We start from the raw sequence: 22128 nt of genomic DNA on the forward strand, positions 1-22128 counted from the left end.
TTCCTCAACAAGGTAACTAGAACTAAACCAAAAGGCAAGTTTCTGCTGATTTTGGTAACTGTATAGTACAGGACAACTTAAACATACAAGAGATATTCACAAGCTTCATGGACCGCAACATTTTGAGAATATTATGCTGACAGAACAGAATTATGCAACATTTATATTTTATTTCACAGCTCTTCTATTTGTGTTTCTTCTAGGCTAGGATACTGACTTCAAGAACCCAAGGTTAGTATGGAATGAAGTCAGGTAAAAAACAAAATCACTGAATTGGAGTAATCTAAGTCAACTACGTACTTGCAATCTATATGATAGTTGTTATAATCCCTGTTTCATCTTCCAGTAGCCTCCATCTTCCTACAAACACGACATACTAGTAGGACCATGTTGTTTTTCCAAATCCAAAGATCACCTTCAAGGACTTCAGCATTTTTAAGCTGTGAAACCCAGAACAGTGCACAATATTTGAGGCAAGGTAGCATCAAGGCTATGGATCACTTCTGACCAGATGTCTCCACTGCGTTCAATGCATCCCACAATGCAGTTTGCCCCCTTAATTATCAGATCCCTTTCTGCAAAGTTGTTCTCTAGCTGCTCATCTCCCTGTATGTATCAGTGCCCAGATTACTATTTGATTCTATTTATAATTACAATTTATCTACTCTGTTTTACTCTAATGAATGCTGTATCATTTCTATTACGGTGAACTTTCAGTGACTGTTCCATATGACCTCCCTCCACATAAAGGTCCCTGTCACTCAGAGTTAGCTTTTGGTGCACCAGAACAAATAGATCTTACTGAAAAAATGACTTTAGAAAACGTGGTGTGATCATTTTTCTTCAAGGCAACGTCAAGTATATGAACAATGTGAGTTGCAGAGAAGCTTCACAATTGCAACATGACTTACAGAAATGCACAGAATACCATACCTTGTACCTCATAACAACCAGATTGCTGACTTGCAATTTCAATGGAAATCTTATCAGTGATCAATAACAAAACAATATAACACATTCAGTAATACACACACAGCAAGAGATGAAGTCTTCAACTTAAAGTAAATGAAATATATTTTTGACTTCTGTATGTAGTATCAAAAGTTTACTAACAAAGTAATAGTATCCATAGCATGAGCTGTATGTACGCACACAGGTGTTCGTCTGCATGGACTACAAACTTTCAACAGTAACAAATGCCTATCTATATCTTATGCCAAGAGAGTTGTCCAAAAGCTACCCAAAATTTCTAATATTGACATAATTACAAGCTGCAACAACAAAGCCAAAATAGAAATCTATAATCAAAGGGCAAAACAAAACAACTAAAGCTCATCTTCTTTTAAGTAGTAATAGACAGTCACATCATTTTGTGCTCACAGCAAATCCACAAAGATCCAGAAAGATGAAAAAACAAGTCATCATCCAGGATTTGCTGCAAAAACCACAACGTGCTATTGAATGACTTCAGTGAAGATTGGATCAGAACACTGGCATGATCCTTCCTATTCAGCGCAAGCAAAAGCTTTCAACCATTTCATCATTAAGAAGTACTGTTATTATTTTTATACATTCAATTGCAAACAGTCTTTGCTTTCAATATTTTTTCCCTCTTTAATATTCTTTATCCGCCCAGGATAAAAACATAATAAAGTTCTAAGCCTTACCTGTCCACAAGGAGCATTTTGCAAGGATATGGTAAAGTCTCCAGATGTACGGCTCTTTGCTAAAATATATTGGCAAGTGGCTTGAAAAGTATATTCACGCCCATCAAATGTCATAAAATGAATGTCTCCTGAAACTGAACATTCAGCTGACAAATACAACAAATGATAGAATTAGATATGAAGAAAAAGCATTGCATATGATAAAGAGCTATTGCTGGAATATACTATCATTTATACAACCATGCTTCCTTTAATATTCAGGTACAAGGAAAGTGCTTAGGAACTGAACCCTACCCTTTTTTTCTTATTATTTTTCAATTTTTATTTTTATTAAAGAGGAGTTCCTATCTGTTGCCAGGCCAAGACGTTGAGACAGTTCCACCACTACAGTGGGACAATAATGTGTGTGCTCCTTGCTTTTCCTGGGCTCTACAAACTGATTTCCAGAATCATCAGTTTCACAGCTCCTAGACCAGTGCTTGATTCTGTTAATAGCTGTATAAACCATGACTCTATGAGTACTTCTAACATGCAAAATCTTTTTGACTGATCTCTGTAGCTTTGTTGTTTATCAGTGAAGAGATAACACCCCTCATCTGGTATGCAACTTGGGAAAATAATTAACAGACATTTGTCTGATATCTAGCTAAAACATCACTAGCCATGAATACTGTGAGGAAAAAACAGAGCAATGAAATAATAATCTTGCACTTGGATATGTTCATGGAAGAGCTTCCAAGTCTATCAATTGAAGACTGCAGAGGAAACTTCAGATGAATGCCAGGAACAACCAGGTAGTCAGAGACATAGCAGCCAAGGGGGAGATGCATTACTAAGCTAAGTTGAAAGGTGGATGTCTGCTATTTAGGCCACTTTAATACTTAATCTGTGTGTGTAAATGTTTATAAACAGATAAAAATAAAAATAGAAAGCGTATAGAAAATTGAGTGGGGAAAAATTTAAAATACATACAAATATTTTATCTTAAAAAATAATAGTTATAATAAAAAAGTAATCAAGACTTTTCTTTGACATACCTGGACATGTAAGATTGGTACAAATCCATTTTCCTCCAATGCAAGTGCTGAAATTAAAGCAAAAATTTTCATATTCATATTTTGTAAAGTATATGGCTATTCCCGGTTGTTCTTCCTGGATTCCAAAAGCAACAATATAAGAAAGAGAAGTCGGACTAATTCTCCTGTTAAGATTTTTTATTCTAGATTGCTTTTAGATTGAGTTCAAGATCAAGTACTAAACATATCTGTACTTTGCAATATGCATGATTTTTTTCCTCCATTAAAAAAATCCATAGTTTCTTACATGTGTCTTAGCAGCAACTAGTTGTCTACAGAACAACAATTTTTTTTATGTAGAAACTGTAGTGGCATGTCAACTTTATCCAATTTTTATGTGAAACAGGCCTTGAAGCACACTCTCTCATAACCATGGAAGGGTTAAGTCGTCATCATTGAAAGAAAAACTACTGACCAGTTATTACATTCCTCGTAAACCACAGAGCCTATTTCAAAGGAACTTCCATGGTAATCACAGGGACAGTCCATAGGCTTGACACACAATTCATTTTCATAAATTAAACCTAAAAGAAATAAAACAAAGTTTGAAATACTTACAAATACCAAAAGAGAACACATAGAACTAAGAGCAACACAAATAGTCATTCTATTGAATGTAAAGTTGTAGGATATAAAGTCGTAGGCTATTTGGAAGTCATTTTATATTCTAATCCTAAATTGCATGAGATTTATTTATAGTGTGAGTTACTAATATTAAATCTTTGTCCTTTTGTTTTAAGGCACTGTTTGGTCCTTATTAAACTACAACAGGTCCTTCCTTTTTTTGGGGGGGGAGGGGGTGGTGTCAATTATTTCATTAATAGAGATCCAGAAACTAAAAGAATACCAGTCCATAAACGATGAAGCATATAACAAAGATGATCACACTTGAAACAGGCAGGGTTCAAGTATCTACAGTGTATAAATTCCTCTAGAATGAACAGACAGAACTGTAACTGAAAGAAGTCAGTAACAAGGTGTAAACTAGACAAAGCATCTTTTAATAATAAGTGCAGTTTTGCTATAGGCCAAATTAGTAAATATCATGCTTGCTAGATCCATACAACAGTAAAATCTCAGTATAAAAAGATTGTTTCTAGCCACATGAATGAGTTTTATTCATGCTCTCAAACTCCCAAACTTGCAGACATACTTTGTGAGGAAAAAATTAGAGTAAGTCAAGCAGCAACCACAAGAATCAGGGGCTGGCTCCCCTGTTCATAAAAATCAACTGAGCAAAGCATATTTTTCACTTAACTGCAGAACTTTACTACTGGGAATTGGATCTGTGCTGAAACTATTCCTACATGCTAGAACAAGGAAATTATCTCTTGTCAACAGGGTCAGTTAGCCATACCCCCGTTTACAAATAATTACTATGAATACTTTACAAGCCATGTAAACTTAGGAGAAAGCAATCAGGAAATTAAATAGCATCAAATAATACATATTTGAGAAGCAAAAGTGTTACCATCTGGGCAGTAGCATCCATCAATGCAGGGAAGCTCATTATCAACACATTGTGATTGCTGATGACATGAAACAGGGCAACAGTTGATGCACTCATTGTAAGTTAATGGTTCAAGACAGGTAATCACTATAAAAAAAGACAAAAAGCTCTTGAGCTATTGCCCCATGACATAAATATATGCACATGCTGATTTCAGGTATTTACTCTTTGACAAGTCATCTGAATCTATGCTGCCTGTGGCAATGAAACAGCAACTTTATAAAACACAAACAATATACTTACATCCATGGTCTGTCTATTGCAGGTGCATCAAGAAGCAACAAATCTTAATTTACAGGACAGGTAGGGAAACTTTTTCACAACAAAGCTGTGAGACCAGCAGAGGAAAACAATAGAATATTCATTAACCAGTACTTCTGGAAACATGTGGGAAATGTTCCTGTCATGAATGACAAAGCAGTTTTGTTCTTGTTTTCCAGACAGATGGACAATTTAGATTATCTCTTTCAAACTTACCTGCTGTGACTTCTAAGGTGAAGACTTACTGAAGTGTAATTCAAATTGATTTTAACAGTCACAATATATTTTATGTATCAGAAATCTAAGAAGTCAGTCAATATTTGAAAGAGCAGCTCCATGAAAAATAACATCTTAATTGTGTTCCTGAAATATCAGGAACTCTTTAAGACCAAGCTTGTAAAAACATGTACAATGTACTCAGTACAGATTATACATATTAAAAAAATTCCTAACCTTCATGTAGCATTGTAGTCCATAGTTATGCTTTCACTGATAACCATATTAGTTCATGATAAGAGGAAAGACAGTAAATTATGAAAAGCAAGCAACTACTAAGCAGTATTTTCAGATACTGAAATGTCTGCATACCACATGGTTGAAAGTGCTTCCTCCATCCATGAAGAGGTTTTCCTGCTTGGGCACATGCTCTGGCGTACTCAGTTAATGCTCGACACCAAGTTGCATTATCAACTGCTGACCTTACAACAAACAAAAATTGATGTACTATTTTTCCTCCTACTTTCAAACACAGATAGGTTTGGAATTTCTCAAAAACATTCACTTACATGCAAAGATCACTGGTGCAGCTTGCCATAAAAGGAAGAGGGCTCACATATTCATTACATTGTTCAAATGGAGGATGTAATAGAATATTACACAGAGCATATGCACTCTGAAATTAAAGAGACCACAGTTGTGAAGGTTTTAAAAAGTAAACCTAAGCAGAATAGAATACTATGCAAAAACAGAACAGACATCTCTCAAGCTGACCAGAAATCCCTCCCCATTCATCAACTAGAAGCTGTGGTTAGCAATGTAGTGCTTTTCATGCCAGAGCATTCATAAGGCTGAACCTTTATCCAAGGTCATAACAATGCTAATAAAATGTACCCTTGTGCAGAAAAGGGCAGATAGTATTGCAAAGTAAGCCTAGACAAATTGCAAGAATCTTCATTTTAGTCAAATTATGAAGTTAATATGCAACGGAAATAAGATGTCTCACATTAGCTTCATTTCAGGGCTATAACTATTAGTTATGAAAGAGATCTACTTTTATGTGGTGGACCGAAGTGATGAAAGTTTGTTGTTGTTTTTTTTTCCAACAACAGCAAATAAAACATGTTCTCATTCTATTTTTGTATGCCTGCTTCTTCCTACCCTTCCCAAAGGAAGTAATGGGAATCATGTCTAGAATGGTCTCTCTCTTTGCAACTTCTCACTAATTTAATGTAAAAACTCCTCTTGGCTGCTAACCAGACAGAATAATCCACAGAACAAAAATTAAGTTATGAACTCAAACAGAATATTAGTAGTGAAAAAAAGAGGGATAAGGTAAAAGCAGTTACAGCAGCCTTCTTAAGGAGAGCTACCTCTTCAAAGGAGAGCTGAGAATATTCACAGTCAAATTCCTCTAAGAATCATAGACTACGGTAATAATCCTTTCAAGAGGATCCAAACCTGTAAAGTTTCATGGCTTTGAGTCAGGCAAGGTGGCTCATTGAGAAAAAAGTTATCCCAAGCAGGTTTTCCTTGTGGAGGATTTTCCTGCCAGCTCTCCACAAATTCTGTTATATCGTCTGTCAATTTTCCTAAACAAGACACAGTCAATAGGGTGATTTGGCAAAACAACATTTCTTTACTAAGAAACATCTAAATATATCATCATGTTAAGAAGAGACAACCAAATGCTGCCTACAACAGAAGACTGAAAACACACTGGTCCTTCTAAGACATGGAAAGCCCTTCTTAAAGGGAACATAGAGGAAAGGTCTTAGAAGGGCAGAAAAAAATCTCACTGAACAGGTGATCTGGTGAGGAAGGGCTTTAGGAGAGGAAGACCGTGCCTACTGCCATTCTTGAATGAAAACAGGAAAGAAATCTGTCATAATATGCACAAAAATGCTCCTGTGTACAGAAGTCTGAACAGATAGCCTAAAACTCAATAAGGCATTCCTGGGTCACTGCAAGGGTACAATATAATTATCTACGTTACCTACATAAACATCTACAAGTACATCTTTTTCATATAAGTAGGAATGTCCATGCTAGCTATAAACTAGCTGAGAAAGGTATTATCCATCACAGAGATGTAGTGACATTGAATACTACTCAAATTACACAAATGCATATCATGTCTTGTCTGCAGTACTAATGCTCCTCAAGATATTCAGATAAAAGAAGTATGCAATGCATCTACTTGTACTACAATCACAGCTTTATGCAACTGAGATACCATGAGAAAGGTGAGAGGGTAGGGAAATGTTTGACGGGAACGAACACAACGAGCTATTGATCTTGATATTAAGCATTTTGATTTAGCGAGCTAACTGTTTAATGGGCTGATCCTAGAACAAGGCTAATGCTTTACAAAATTGAGTGACATGCCTTAACAACAGAGGAAATTTACTATATAATGTACTTAGAGCTTTGAAATAGTATTCAAAAAAGAAATATCCTACTTATTTAAGAGGAGGAGTAAAGAGTTAAGTAGTCCAAAGCAAAAATTTCCAGAAGCTTTTATTCCCTAGGTTGAGATGCCTTTTAAGGGGGCATGTTTTCTGTGGGTTTTTTTTCTCCCCCGTGCTTCTTTTCACTTCATAGAGGTTTTCACTCAATTTATTGAAAGCCAAGACTCTTGTTAAGTGTCTGAAGTTGATATCCAAGGAACTGAGATACCAACTGCAAGAATCACTGATCACTTCTGAAAGCCTTAGCATAAATGAAATGCTTTATCAGATGGGATTTGGCAGTCTTCAATGATGTACTGATTAAAATTGATTTCTCTCTCAGGCTTCTGTTGGTTTCTATGTAAAACTGTTTAGAGGACTGCGAACATTCACAGGTACAAATGTACATTTTGGTACCAGGAATCTGAAGTGCAAATACCAGTGTGAGCAATAGAGCAACTCAGCTACTAACTATGCTTTTTAAAAGCTAATAGTCATCCAGAGTCCTGTTCATACCCAAATCAGTCCTCTTAGTTAACAGGATCATCAACAAGAAGTATTTCCACATAAAACTTTGTTTCAAAAAATTGTATATTTGAACTCAATTATCACTGCAATTAAAAACTAGAAGTAACTGTTAACCTGGACAAAATGTATTACACCACTGAAAGTATTTTAAATACTCACCATAACTAGTTTCAAGATCATCCTGCAGAACAGCATTATTGTTCCCACACAGTCCATGTGTTTTGCCCAGGTACTCTGGTGCCATTTTGATATACACTGCAGATACACCATCCCAAGCCAGTGTAAAGGCATACTGGTGCCTGACTAGAAAGTACCCAGCTAGTTTCTGGATGTGTAAGTTTCCAACAACAGAAGGCAACTGAAGTCTGTGAAGCAAGACAAGATTTAAAAAAAAAAACACCTTACCTAAGGAATATCACTACTCGTTACCTGATGTAATGACTGTTCCACATCTCTTAAAATGGCAGATGTAAATATTGAGTAACTAAACTACAAATGAAGTTACAGATAAGAACAAAAAACAAAGGATGAATGCCAACAGCTGTATTTCTTGATATGACATACTGCTTCTATAGATACCTCCTCCCTCAGATACTACTCAATAGGTAAGGAGGCCTTGCTACAGCTGTGGTATGAACATGTTTTGAGCTACAAATAAGTAATCTTTACTTCTCTTATCAAAACTGTATAATGAAACAAAGACTATTGTTACAGCCTCAGAAAGGTTAGTACCATTACCCAAATCCTTTATAGGTGACTTCACTGCTCATTTTTATTTGTTCATCTCCGGAAAAGAATAAACTAACAGACCGTTTGCAAGAGTATGGAGAAGAATGGCATTCAGGATCGTTATTCACCTGCCAAATAAAATTACTAGTGTCAAAGTTAAGACTGTAACTGAACTCTTCATGAAGAATATGCTACACAGTTAAAACTGACAATCCCACCTTTAGCATGCGAACATGTAATTCTACTCCTCCCAAAAATCTGAGTACAATTAGCAATTTTCTTGGAACACGTTCTACACAACAGCAGTTGGTTCAGAAAATACAGACAAGTGTTCTTCCTGATATTTATAATTTCTCCAAGATTAAGCTGGTAGTGTATGTTATGTTGGAATGACATGTAGATGACATTCCAGAGCCCCTTATACTATCACCTCAAGTTTTTTAATCTAAAATTACTCCATCAGCAGGTTCAACAACAGTAAAAGGGAATGTAAAATGCAGTCCCTTACCTGTATAGAAAAACTCTGCTCATCTAATTCAGTATGTCTCACAAGAGCATATGTGGATTTCCCAGAAAAATAGTAATAGAGTCCATCGAAAGTTTCAAAGTGATATTGACCCCATGTTCTGCATATATGATCTCTTTCAGCACCTGTGTTATACACTAACAAAAGGAGAGTCACTTAAAAACTGCTGTTGTTTAGATTTAATCAGTATTGAAATGGAACAGTGTGATACATCACCACAGAAAAGAGAGGGAAAGAAAAATAACAGGAAATGAAGGAGTCTTTCGGCAAAAGGTGGTAATTTTTGCAGCTTTGAGAACTCACATGCAATTACACAAATCCATTGTTTTCTCTCAACACACCTGTCTGACATCTTGGTCCAGATGCATTAAATCGGCTGCAGTTGCAGAGTTCCCTGTAGACACATTCACCTCCGTTAAAACATGTAAATGAACCTGAGTCAAAAAACAAGACACATTAAAGATAAATTACCATCTTCATTCTTATGACCTAGTAGTTCTGTTACTGATTTTTATCTCCACAAATAACAGAAAACATCTTAACATTTATATTCTGTGTGAGCCCAGGAGAATGCCACAGGACTCGAAACAGGAAACACTAGAAAAGCTTCATCTGAAAAAATATAACCAGATGCTACATACACATTATACATTCAGAGAAGACCAAATCAAATGTCTATGGGTTCAACATCATTTACTCACTAAATGGATGGACAGAAAGTAAGTAAACATATTATAAGACAAAACAGCTCAGTACCTGTATCCTTTTATAAAAGAAAGCTGCAGTTAACACTGAACAGAAAGAAATCATTTCAGGAAGAAAAAGTTGTCTTATCCCTTATATTACATTTGTTTTTAAAAATGCATTTTTCTTGAAAACTAATCTGAAGTGTGAATTGTCCAAGTGCTGTCCTGAAAAGCAGAATTTACAGAAAAGAACCTTACCTTCTGTGAAACCCTGACATATGAAATACCTGCACATCAGTGGTGCACACCACTGCCCTAATGCACCTAGATGGCCTTTAAACTCCTGAGAAATCTTAGCTAAATACGATCTGAAGCTTTGTTGATGCAGGCAAGCTAATCCAAGCTCTACTTCTGAAAATCCATGCAAACTTTGCAACTTAAACAGAATTAGACTTCGGAGGAAAACCTTCTACTATATAGACCCCCTGCTCCATTATTTCATGGGTCAAGCCATCCTCATTCTCAGCACTAACATCCATTAAACGTGCATGGAAAGTACAAATATCAGAAGTAGATTCAAAACTGCTTTATAGAACGTTTGCAATGTTTTTCCATTGATTTCATAAAACTAAAAAATGCTTTCAAACAAGTCAAGAGTTGAACATTAACATCCTGCTGCTATTGAACAGATGCTAAATTCCTTACTCCAGTAAGAACAAAGTAACTTCCTCCTCCTCTCCTAGGATATAATTTTATTGATGCATTACCAATAGTAATTTTCTATCGGTATACTTGATAGCATTTAGTTTGCTTTGCCAGCATTAGAGAACATTACAAGAACCAGGGAGCCATACTCACCAAGAGCTTTAAATCCCCTAAATGTGAAAGCAAGACACACTGATTATTTTCACAGAAAACTAGCCACAACATCTAAAAAATGCTGTTTCTGATTGTTGTTAACAAGGACAACAAGAAACATTTGAACAAAACACTACAAACTCCAGCTTCATTCTAACCTCCAAATATAGCTTGTGAAAGTTTGTCAGAACACTGTTGGTGTTCTCTATGACCATAAAACCACTGAGCCAAAATGCTTCCCCTTCTTGGCCAGGATGAATGAGTTCAAACACTAATGCAAGCATCATGTAGATAGGTCCGTACTGAGACACCTCATTTACATACTCACAGTGATCAATCTTGTCACTAATACCTTATCCCTCTAGTTAAGAAAGGCGGACATAGCTGTCTTTCATTTAGAGTGTTGTGAGACCTGTGTAATCAGAGCTCAGGTCTCTGTGCCTGGCTTCTCTGAGATTATGCCTGCCAAACTACAGTAATCTGCAATTAGACTGCAAGTCATGTTCCTGTAGACAATGTTAGCTCCCCTTTTGATGTTTCAGGTTGAACAATTCCCCTTTAAACATGGCTCAGGTAACTTGCTCGAAACTACATTTATTTCAGTAGTGCACATGATCAGCTGATCTAGAGACACCTGCAGGAGCTGGGAAGCAAGTCTCTTGCTTCCTTTTAGAAAGTAAGGCAGCAAATCAATTGTGAATTAGAAGTCAGTTAACTCAGTATGCTGTGCATTTCCTTCTGTATGAAGTCCTTTTATTTTCACAGATGAGATTCCAAGAAAACACAAACAGCTGTAGAATCTGCTCATATATCTTTTTACGTTACTGCAGAGCATCTTCACAGCATGGAAAACTTGTATGCAAAGCCAAAGTAACTTTTCCATCTGGTAGCAAGAAGAATATAGGGTTAGTTCCAGTTACAATCAATAATCTTACTTCAACAGCACGGGCTTATTTAATCAGGAACTCAGTCCACCTGGTTCCTTTCAACTAACATTAAAATAATTCCTTTGTTTTCAAGAATAAACATAAAGGGTTAACTTACATCCCCATCATGAAAAGAATATACGATTCCTATGCATACCCTCTGCATGTCACCCTGATAACGTAACCATCAGCACCACAAAGCCAAGTGTCCTCTTTATTAAAGAGGGTGAAGATTTAGAACTATCTTATATAGGAAGTCTGAGCTCTTCTCCTCTCATTCTCTCAATAACTCTGAACATCTCTTGACTACTCAACAGGCTGCATTCCAACCCAGTACGTTGAATAAGATCACTGCAGCTCCTTAGACACCATAACCCAGTCTGTTTGCACTTCAGTGAAAGCATTTCCTGGAGATCAATGCCCAGAGTCAGAGCTGACTGTTCTTGCTCTGAATAGAGATGCTCGAATAACATCACATAGACTTGACAACGGGAAGTTCTAGAATCCATTTTGAGATACAGTGCAATCCCACGCAACTCTAGCCGGTTTATCATTCTGCACCTGAGCTCTGACCATAAACCCCACAGATTTTGTATGACAACTGTTTTGTGGCATTGTATTCAGTTAAAGAAGCAGTACTGCAAGAAAACAATGTAGCATTTAAAGCATCTTGAACATATTTCAGTTGTCAACCAACCATAACGTCAGCTCAGTTATTCCAGCTTCACAGTAATATACCATTATCATCAATACAATATCAATTCTTGAAAGTTTTTTGATTGATGTAGAAAAATACCTGAATGAAATGTCTACGAAGCATTAGTATGCAGAATTCCAATCACCTGCCTGTTACTGTTATTTCTACGACACAGAACAAAAAGCCTGATCGTTGCAAATCAAGACAGGTTTGCTTTCAGGGAGTTCAGGATTAGATTCATCCAGATAGAAAAATCAAGGATGGAAGACTCATTTGGAGAAGATGTGGAAGTGAACAAATTTCACCTAAGCTTTTAAAAAGTTTTAAGCAACTGTAGATTGTTTTAAGCAATGCAGCCGTGAAATGAGGACAAAGACCTCGTTGCATCCGGATGTAAAACTTTTTCCTGAGATTAATGTGAAGGATGATATTTTTAACCCTTTACTCACTCAGATTTTCTGCATACACCATCATGACACACACACACCATAAGCGTCTTGCACTGTCTGCAGAAGTGGTGACCTTGAACATTAATGTCTCCTAAAGCATGTCAATGCAAGACTGTTCAAAGTATTTAACTTCTTCAGAATTTTCAGCAACAATTTGAAAGTTACTTCCAGAAATAATTAGTTTTGGTCATCTCAAGTTCTTTAACTGGTGGGTTGGTTTTTGTTTGTGTGTCTTGAGATGTGTGCATGCATGCCTATATGTGTTTTGTTTGGTTGAGTTTCTTAGTTTTTAAGCATAGTCTTAAAAATGGATGTGCAGAAGGCAGTTGCAGCTTAAAGAGCTATGGCAGCTAATTGCTGTCTGTTATTATGATTAACATTTGAAACCAAAGCCTATATTCCCCAGTGACAAGAAATTAAGATAACAGTTCACCTCTTGATACTTACCTGTACCTTTTTGTTGTTGTTCCATTGACTTAAGACATTTTTTTACTTACTAAACAACTCATACTTGAATAATCTAACAATAGTAAAGAGACACTGCATAATAAATCACATACGCATCATATAAACAGTTCATATTGAACATGTTCAGTTTTACCTATGCAAACACTCATAGGATGCAAGAAAAATACTATCACAACAATGAATGACTGCAACAACCAGTGTGAAATACTTTTGTGACAATCAGTTTTGAAAATCATCTTCAACACATTTAGAGAGACAGCACTAAACTAGAAGAAATAAGTTGATTAGCTTACCTTTCTGGGTCAAATAGAATAAAATATAGCTTAACTATTTTATATATCTCCAGATTGGCACAAATCAAAACCCCTGGACAGAACAACAGCAACTTATATCTTCCTCCAAACAGAGAGGGTTGAAATGAAACTGTATCTTAAGTGTTTAGAAAATTTTATCTAAACCCTTTCAGAGAGTAAAATGGGTTTTCCTCTGCTTTGTTTTTCATATGTACTTTTAACAAGTAGACAACAGTGGATTCATAGGAGATTCTGAATCTAGATTTTGAACCTGCTAAAAAGTAGAACTTCTCTTCCACCTGTATATGTAGATAGTGATCAAGCACATCAACAATTTCATATTGATAAAGCAAGGACATCAGAAACAGATCTAAACTGTTTTGACCAATATAAATGCATTAGAGAGAAAACAGTAAGTCCTTCAGTACCTGAAGGAGGCCTACAGGAAAGCTGGGGAGGGATTTCTTATGGGCAGGTAGCAAGAGGAAATAACTTTAACTGGAAGAAGGTAGATTTAGACTAGAAATCACAAAGGAATTCTTTACTGTGAGGGTGGTGAAACACTGGAATTGGTTGCCCAGTGAGGTTGTGAATGCACCCTCACTGCAAGCACTCAACGCCAGGCTGGTGGGACTTTGGGCAACCTGGTCTAGTGGGTGTTGTCCCTGCCTACAACAGGGGGTTGAAACTAGATGATCTTAAAGGTCCCTTCCAACCCAAACTTTTCTATGATTCTAGGAAGTTCATCCTATTGCATCTACAGAGATCAATGAAACAATTCTTCATCGCAACTACATACTCATTTTAAAGCTCAGACATGATGAATTGCATGAAACACTTTCATTCTCCATCCTAGATTTCTTCTTTGCTGAAGTATTAGGCCTACTATATAGTGGTTTAACTCATGATCACTCTGCAATAGTTCTATGCAAGTAGCACAGTGACTCTTAAGCCTTTATCCAGTTGGTTTCTCTGAAGCAGACACAAAATACATTCGTACCTCTAAAAAAATTCACCTAGCAAGAAACACAGTAAACTGACCAATTCTCCACTACAATTACTACAGTAATCAATTCATAGCACCAACTTATGCATTAATTATTATTAGATTTGTATTACTTAATCTATTTTTTCCTTCATAACAATAAAACTATGCAGGATATAAAGGACAATTCAAGTTATTCCCATGTCAAAAGTTTAACTTACTAGATGGTCCACATTTCATACTGCCGGGTCTTCTGCTCTGAGACAATGACACTGTAGTAGCTGAAGCATTATCAGCCATCATTCCAGACTCCTTTCAGGAAGAAGAAAAGAGCTTTCAAGTAGCTAAAAACCAAGAGTGGCAAAAACTCTTCCTAATCTCTCCGCAAATTCACCATCTTTATTAACATCACTGCTCCATATTTAACTAACAAAAATTCATCAAAACAACGATACTGCACACTAAAATGCATCACTCTAATGACTTCAATGAGCTACTAACAAAAGGCACGAAGACAACAAGTAGATTATCAGCTCATTAACCAAAACACCCCAAACTGCATATCTATATACTTTCCTGTATACCCTACCCCATATACTCACTCCCCCCTCACCACTCACCAGCTGTTAACTGCCTCTGTACAATCACATAATCCTCAGAATACGCATACTTCTGTATATGATTTTTTTTTGTTACCCTCACTTTAAGTTCTGTTACAGTATACACATGCATAAATCACCAAACAACAATTCTCAACACACCAAAGAAACTTGCAAACAAAACTCACCCATTCTGAAGGAGACATTTCAGCAATAGAAAGAAACAAGACTCAGCCTGTATACACTGTTCAGTATTTTCAATAGCTTTTTTTAAGGAAATAATATCTAAAACAATTTGCATAATGTTAAGGAAAATATGTCTATCCATGTTACTACTTTGAGAATGTATTTTAAGGAGATAATATTCCCTTGTCTTTTTAATAAGCCAGGAATTCCTAGTACTGTAAGATTCACTAATCATCATGCAGAACAGAAAGCAGTATTAGCACAAGTACTATTTTGAAGATACTTTAAAGAGTTCTTCAAAACTTCAATACTTACATTTCAAAAAAGAAAAAGGAAAAAAAGACAGGAGCAAACCTGCTCTTGGGGAGAAGAATGCCTTCCAATTAGTATATCCGTGTTAGAAATTTTTCTTTGTTCTACCTCGGCATCTAAGGTAACTAACATGCTTCTTAAATCAGTGTGAATGTCTCTATCCTCAGCAGCTTAAGACTTATATGTTTTTCCCCTTACTATAAGTGTGTTTATATTTATTTACATAGATTAACAAAACAAACAGTACAGCAAATTTCATTTTAAAGTCTTCCTCTACTTCACCATGAAATTTTGCAGACCAAAGAATAGCAGCTACATCACTGCAATGGTTATATAAATAACTACCACGACATTGAACTAAATTACATATTTCATTAGAGAAAATTCAGCAATAAACATGTTACCCATTAACATAGGATAACACTATCAACCTTCTTTTGTGCCCCAAATAATACAAATAGCAGTAAACGTTCCCAGATTCCATCAGCAATATCTACGGAACTTTATCTAAGGATGCAATTCTATTTACAGCATTTGGTTCCCGTACACTGAAGTTTTATCATCCTGATTCCTCTGTCCTGTGATTCTATTAAGTATTTGTAAAACAGTGAGTGTTTTTCACGTTAGGTATCACAGATACCTATTTGCACATTTGACTGAAAACTGATGTTAAAAGCTGTCTCTACGAAGATTAATTTATAAATAGAGGATATTATGTAAAGAACATGTAAAAATGATTTACTCTAGCTAAAATAACTACTTATGCTCTTCATTAAGTAGCGTGTATTTTCTCCCCTTTCTCCTGCATGTATTTCTTACAAAAGCAGCATTCAAAGCTGCAACAGCCAACACAGAAATTAAGCCGGCTCCAGTATACTTGAACCCCTGGGGAGAACCTCAATCCCTAGACACCCTATGTTAGGGGGGCCTGTTGCTGTGACCCCACAGCAGCCCCACCTCGCGCCTCTGGCCGGCGGGAAGGACGAGGCACCACCTCGTGCCACGAGGGAACCCACTGCTCTTCAGCTCCTTACACCCCTCGGTAAGAGAGCACCGTGGAGAAAAGCCGAGCACTCCGACGTTATCCCAATAGGACGAGCACAGTCACCCCCTCCAGCCCTCCCTACCTGCGTGGCCGCGGCGAGACCGTCTCCTCTCCGAGGTCCCGCGGCGGTACGTGGGCTGAGGGCAGGAAAACAGAGCAAGGTTTGCTCAGCTCAGGCAACCCGCACCGCAGGAGCCCCGCTCCACCCCGGCTGCTCTTACCTGAGGAGAGGAAAGTCAGCAGAAAGCTGCGCGCTAGCACCTCGCGGAAACAAAACTGCAAAGCAAAGACACCGTGTTAGCAGCGGCTTGACTACCCTATCCTATCACCCCGACCCGATCTAGGGGCTCACCCGGTGGCAGCCCGGCGCACAGCAGCGCTCCGAGGAGCAGCCTCGCCTCCATGCGGGCGGGCAGCGGCATCCCGCGGAGCTGCAACCCCTGAAACGGACCGCTACCTAAGCTCACCCCACCCTTCGAGGCGCAGCGGCCGGGGGGGTATATGCCACCTCCCGCCCTCCGCCCCTTCCCCGAGCCCCCACCCCGAACACCGCCCCTCGTCGTGAAGCGGTGCTTATCATGCCGTGCTGGTCTGTCACGTGCGCGCCCTTGGTCTTTAGCAGGTGTGGGCTTCGGCTGCTTGCAGTTCCGTGGTGGTGGTGTTGGGGCTGCGTGCCCGGGCACTGCGCTGTACAGCCTGCACGGCCGGGCCTCAGCGGTTGCAGGGCACGGGTGCTGGCGAACGTCCCCAGTGCCTCCCGTGCTGAGCATCGCTCGGCTGACCGAAGCACCCGGCAGAGCTCGAACAGGAGTCGCGCAGGAACAGAACGCAGCGCGCAGCTGATGTGTAGCGATTAGGTCTGCAGCTTCTCACAGCTGCATGCTCAGTCCTGAATTCAGAGCTATGTTCTTTTTTCCTCGTTTATTATCTTTTTTTTTTTTAATTTACTGCACTTTTTATCTTCCCTACTCTCTTTTTCTTCTCCTTCTCCCTCTTCCTCTCTCTGCTGCCTTTTTTTGTTGTTGGTTTTTTTTTTTTTCCTGTGTATTTTCCCTCTCCCATCTGCTGCTGCCTTTCCCCCAGTCATTCTTCAGGTGCTGGTATCCTATAACAGCAGCTTCAGAAGCTGCCCACACCGGGTGAGAAACTGTCTCGGATGAAAAGGGGCCTTTTCTGCTGCTTTGGGAAGCCTGTTAACAGAAAGTCATTAAAAAGGTCTCTTTTCTGCCTTTGTAATTTGTCCCTGAGGATTGTATTTCTTGCTGCAACAAGTGTTCCATTTCTCATGAAATGATGGAAAACTAGCGATGTTTTCACTGAGGATTCTGTTCTCTCCTGTAAAAGTTGAAGGGACTGTGCGTATGAGAGAAGAAAAGCAGGGATGGGAAAGATACTTTTCCAAATAACCTCAGAGTTTTGCAGTTGTTCACTGCCCACAGCACAGAGCCCGGCTCCTCTGAGCGCACCACTCGCTTGGCTTTGGTGTGCTTTCTCTGTTCCAGACCACGTTAATGGAAGTGGAGAGAGCAGATCAAAAGCAGCAGGAGTCAGTTTACACAACAAACTTTTTAATGCGTTTCTTTGCCTCGCAAATGGGCTGCCCGCTTTATTCATTTATCCTTAATGCCACACGTAAAAATAATAACTGGAACTAGCTTCAAGATGAGTTAGGCATAATTTGATTTCCTGGCATGAAAGGATTTCATTACCTAAGCTATTAAGCAGTCATAACTGAACCATCTTTTAATCTAGCCTATTTGAAGTAATGGATGATCCAGAACCATCTCATAAACTTTCTGATTATTAACATTGCTGTTTTGGGGCATGGAGCTTTACAGAAATAGATCTTTTGTCAGTTAAAAATTAGGTCAAAGATGTCAATTTCTTTCAGCTGACAAAAGATCCATTTCTGTGAGGTAGTCTAAAAGTGATTGATAGATATCAAGGGCTTTAATGTAAATTTGAAGGACACATACAGAGTCTGGTATGTTGTTTAAATTTGTGCATCTCCTTCTGTTTGCAAATACAAAACAATTTTATTTTACTTTTGCAGGGATGGAATTATTTTGTAGTGTGCATAACGCTTGGTTGGAGCAGCTTTTCAGCACCGTGCACTATTGCAGCTTATCATAGGCAGAAGACAAGTGGTTTGTCTATTTGTCGTAATGCTAAGAGAAGTTTGTTTTCTGAAAGCTGTGTGTGTTTGTACACAGGATTGCAATGCATTCCTTTCTTGTTCCTGACACCTGTATGAGAATTGGGTAGAGTACCCACCACTGAAATGTTCCTACACAGCAAAGCCATTTTCCCAAAGAGGCAGGAGCAATTTCCAAAGGAGCTGGTGTCACTTAACGCAGAAATAATATCACAGATTCCGATTTGTATTTGGCTGCTTGGAATATTATTATTATTATTTTTATCACGTCCTTCTATGTATTCCAATAAGTTTCCACTGCCAGAAGTTGGGGCAGGGAAACTTCCAGTGCTTAGGAAAGTAACATTCCCTCTGGAGTTAGGGAGATAAAACCCATTCTGCTGTGAGGCTCGGAAACACGTGGCAGCTGCTCCCCTGCAGTTCTGCTAGACTTCATTGTAGAAGTCTGTATTATCAGGTACTAGATCAGGGAAAGTAGGAGGAGCAAGAGACCAGGACAAAATTACCTACAAGAGATTAGTGTGAAAGAAGCAGGTGCTTTCAGGTGCTTTGAGCCTGACTCCTATTCAGTCACTCACTGTGGGCACTTTATGCTGCAGGTGTAAGCAGTGATGTTTATTTTTGTGGGAAATCCTGGTGGCAATAAAATCAGACTCAAACACCCAACCGCAGTACATCACACTCAGCCGGTTTGTCTAAGTACATTCATACATATTTTTTCAGTAGAACGATTCACCGAAGCAAATTCCCCTTCCACCTCTTTCAGGCGTTCGCATGCTTCACCTTTCCTATCTTCACACTTCGCTTAAAAAGCAGAGCTAGAGGCACACCTGCCTACCGGGACCAGGGAGCTGGCTGCTGTGTGAGCTCCTGCTGCGTGAGAACCGGCTGTAAATTCAGCCCGCAGACAGGTCAGCGTAAGCGTAGGGAACACCCTACAGAAAGGGCGAGAAAGTCTTTCTTTTTCTTTCGATTTGCCCTTAAGCAGCCTCCCCGTCGGCTCGCACGCAGGAGCCCGCTTATAGCGGCCGGCACCGAAAGCCGGGGCTGCTGGAGGCGGCGGCGGCTGCGCCTCCCACCCCACCGGGGCGCGGCCTCGGAGGCGCAGCCGCTCCGCGCAGTTCCCGCACCCCGCGCAGCAGGGCAGCATGGAGCGCCGGGTCGCCCGCGAGTTCCGGCACAAGGTAGGGCGGCGGGGGCTCGGGGCGCGGCTGCTCTCTGCGGGCTGGGGGAGGCGAAGCGCCGCCCTGGAGCACGGCTCCAGGCTGAGCTGTCGGCTCGGCCGACGGCCGGAGGCTGCCCGTGGGCTAGGTGAGCGGACAGGCAGGGGGAGCGCGTCTTTGACGTGGTGATGGGAAGGAAAAGCGAGGGGCAGCCTGCTGTGAGAAGGTCCCTGAAGTGAGAGGGAGGAAAAGCAAACACGCAAACGAAACCACCGACAGCAAAAGCCATTCCCTGACGCATTAGCGTTTTCAGGGCTTGATAAAAGTGAGTGTTGTGTATTTTTAGTAAAGCCATATCGAAAGCATAACACCCAGTCCAATTTGCGGAAGGCAAAGGCACAGGTGCTGAAGTCCAATGCAATTCTGCACGGCAACAGTCGCTGTGCAGGAGTTCAGTTCGTCCTTAATGTTTGGGAGTGCGATTGTGTGTGTGCAGCCATGTGCAATGGCACTAGATGCATGGAGTGTCTCCCTCTGCCTGGCACATCTTGTATCAAATAAGTGCTCAGCAGAGCTCGAAATTGCATGAGTGAAGTAACCCCAGTAGAAACTGAGGAGGAAAATGATTTATGTCTTTGTTTTTCGTAGCAGCGAGTGCTGGCTTTGTTTGTCTGCTTTCCTAGGGTAAGGAGTTTCTCTGAGATAGCTCCTGATAAGAGAAGAAAGTGTGTTATAGAAATATCATCTGGTAATAAAGTTGTGAACTAAGAATTGTTACAATGAAGTAGAGGGGCTGCAAGAAAACGAAATGAATTCCAATGGGACTGAGAACCTGAGTACTGAGAAACAATGGCAGCAACTGTCCAGCCAGTTCTTTCTGTCTTGTTATCTATTACTGTGTAACTCAGCAATGGGTTGTGCAAGGTATCTGTAAGGGCTCAGGTTGCTAGGCGGATGGCTGCCATTCTGAACTTTAAACCTCTTCCACTTCTTTCCTTTTGCTGCTGATGCAATAATTCATAAATTGTGCCAGTCCCAGCCCGATAAGAAAGGCTTATTGTCAGCGTGTGTTGGTGCAAGTACATAGGATACGTGTCTCAGTGAAAGCTCTTTCTCTGAGTAAGATGATAGTGGAATGTTTCTTTAAAATGGTTTGTATTAGCCTGCTGCAGTGGCCTCTGTGGGGATTTTGATGTCTTGACTACTTTTCTTTGTCTGGTTATGTAACGCTCAGATATTTGCCACATTCATTTCATTTGTTCTCCTCAGTAATTCTGATCATCTCTCCCCACCTTGTGAAGAAGCAATGCGAATTATATAATATATACCAATGTATCGGCCTGTTTTTAAGTTTTCTTTAATAGTTTCCAAAGGCCTCTAAGCTCAAATACAACTTATCGTTCTGCAAAATCTGACTGATTGGACTGCTGCTGCAGCAGTGCATCACTGTAGTCTGTACCTGATTCGCATCAAAAGTGCTTATTTTAAGTACTGAGAATGCATTTCTACTTCAAGTCTCCTGATACCTGGTTTATTTTTAAGTTGATAGATTCTGCCTTGTTTTAAAAGGGCAGCAGATGTTATGCAGTTCACTTCGCTGTCTTGTGTTTCAAGTTAAATGGTGCATATACTGAAGCTCATTCCAGAAACTGAATCACTATATCCATATCTAAGTATTTGCTTTCACTTACAGAATCTTCCTCTATGTCAGTTTTCTGGCAAGTATGTTTGAAAGCAAAGCTTGTAACAATTTCCCGGATAGCAAAAGAAGTTAGTAGATTAGTTAGATTAGATTAGTCATCAGCAGTCAGCTCTGTGCTTTATGATTGCCAACAGCAAAACATTTCTTCAGCTAGTGAGAGAAACCATAATGGAAAACTTTGTCGTAACTACTTCCTTGAAGCTTGTCTGCTCTTACAATCAAGAGAGTTTACGTTAGTTGTGCTTTCTGTTTTAATTTCAGGTGTTACCTCTTTTCAGATGAATGTCTGTTGAATGCTCCTTTATTTTTTATAGTCTGCTAGTATGATATGGGTCTAATGATAGCACTACTTTGACAGAACATAATATAGGAAAAAAAAACGTGGAGAAGTTAGAAGCATCAAGAATTTCTTGTGTTGAAGAGAGACCAGAAGTCTTTTGTTAACCTCGTCAAAGATAACAGATATGTCTTGGCCGTAGTACCTTTTTATGTGTGAAAATAAACTTAATCTGTTATCTCTCCAGTACAGAGATATACTGGGTGAACTCTTGACCACTTCAAATCTTTTAGTGTCAGTTCATTTCCAAAAGAGACAGTAGTTGAACCAGAAGGTATGGTCCTGGAGCACGAAGCAACAGAAG

General features: G+C 39.1%; 2 protein-coding genes across 6 annotated transcripts in view; one reads left to right on the forward strand and one right to left on the reverse strand.

Moving 5' to 3' along the window:
- The window catches only part of OTOG (otogelin), an 87558-nt gene extending 70687 nt beyond the window's left edge, over window positions 1-16871 (reverse strand). The window contains exons 1-15 of the mRNA XM_065755742.1: window positions 16820-16871; window positions 16689-16743; window positions 16550-16604; window positions 14547-14637; window positions 9305-9397; window positions 8946-9100; window positions 8447-8565; window positions 7868-8073; window positions 6192-6322; window positions 5300-5406; window positions 5103-5212; window positions 4215-4340; window positions 3159-3267; window positions 2705-2751; window positions 1668-1813 (exon numbers count right to left, since the gene is read on the reverse strand). Of these exons, the coding sequence (XP_065611814.1) occupies window positions 1668-1813; window positions 2705-2751; window positions 3159-3267; window positions 4215-4340; window positions 5103-5212; window positions 5300-5406; window positions 6192-6322; window positions 7868-8073; window positions 8447-8565; window positions 8946-9100; window positions 9305-9397; window positions 14547-14637; window positions 16550-16604; window positions 16689-16743; window positions 16820-16871 (1602 nt within the window). The remainder of the gene's footprint in view (window positions 1-1667; window positions 1814-2704; window positions 2752-3158; window positions 3268-4214; window positions 4341-5102; window positions 5213-5299; window positions 5407-6191; window positions 6323-7867; window positions 8074-8446; window positions 8566-8945; window positions 9101-9304; window positions 9398-14546; window positions 14638-16549; window positions 16605-16688; window positions 16744-16819) is intronic.
- A 2847-nt stretch (window positions 16872-19718) lies between these two features.
- USH1C (USH1 protein network component harmonin) overlaps window positions 19719-22128 on the forward strand; it is a 44158-nt gene continuing 41748 nt past the window's right edge. For all 5 annotated transcript variants that reach the window (XM_065755252.1, XM_065755253.1, XM_065755256.1 and 2 more), the window contains exon 1: window positions 19719-19806. In XM_065755252.1, the coding sequence (XP_065611324.1) occupies window positions 19771-19806 (36 nt within the window). In that variant the 5' untranslated portion in view covers window positions 19719-19770. The remainder of the gene's footprint in view (window positions 19807-22128) is intronic.

The sequence above is a fragment of the Cyrtonyx montezumae genome, unplaced genomic scaffold, assembly GCF_038088225.1.
Source record: "Cyrtonyx montezumae isolate F1298 unplaced genomic scaffold, pur_monq_1.0 scaffold_10, whole genome shotgun sequence".
NCBI lineage: Eukaryota > Metazoa > Chordata > Aves > Galliformes > Odontophoridae > Cyrtonyx > Cyrtonyx montezumae.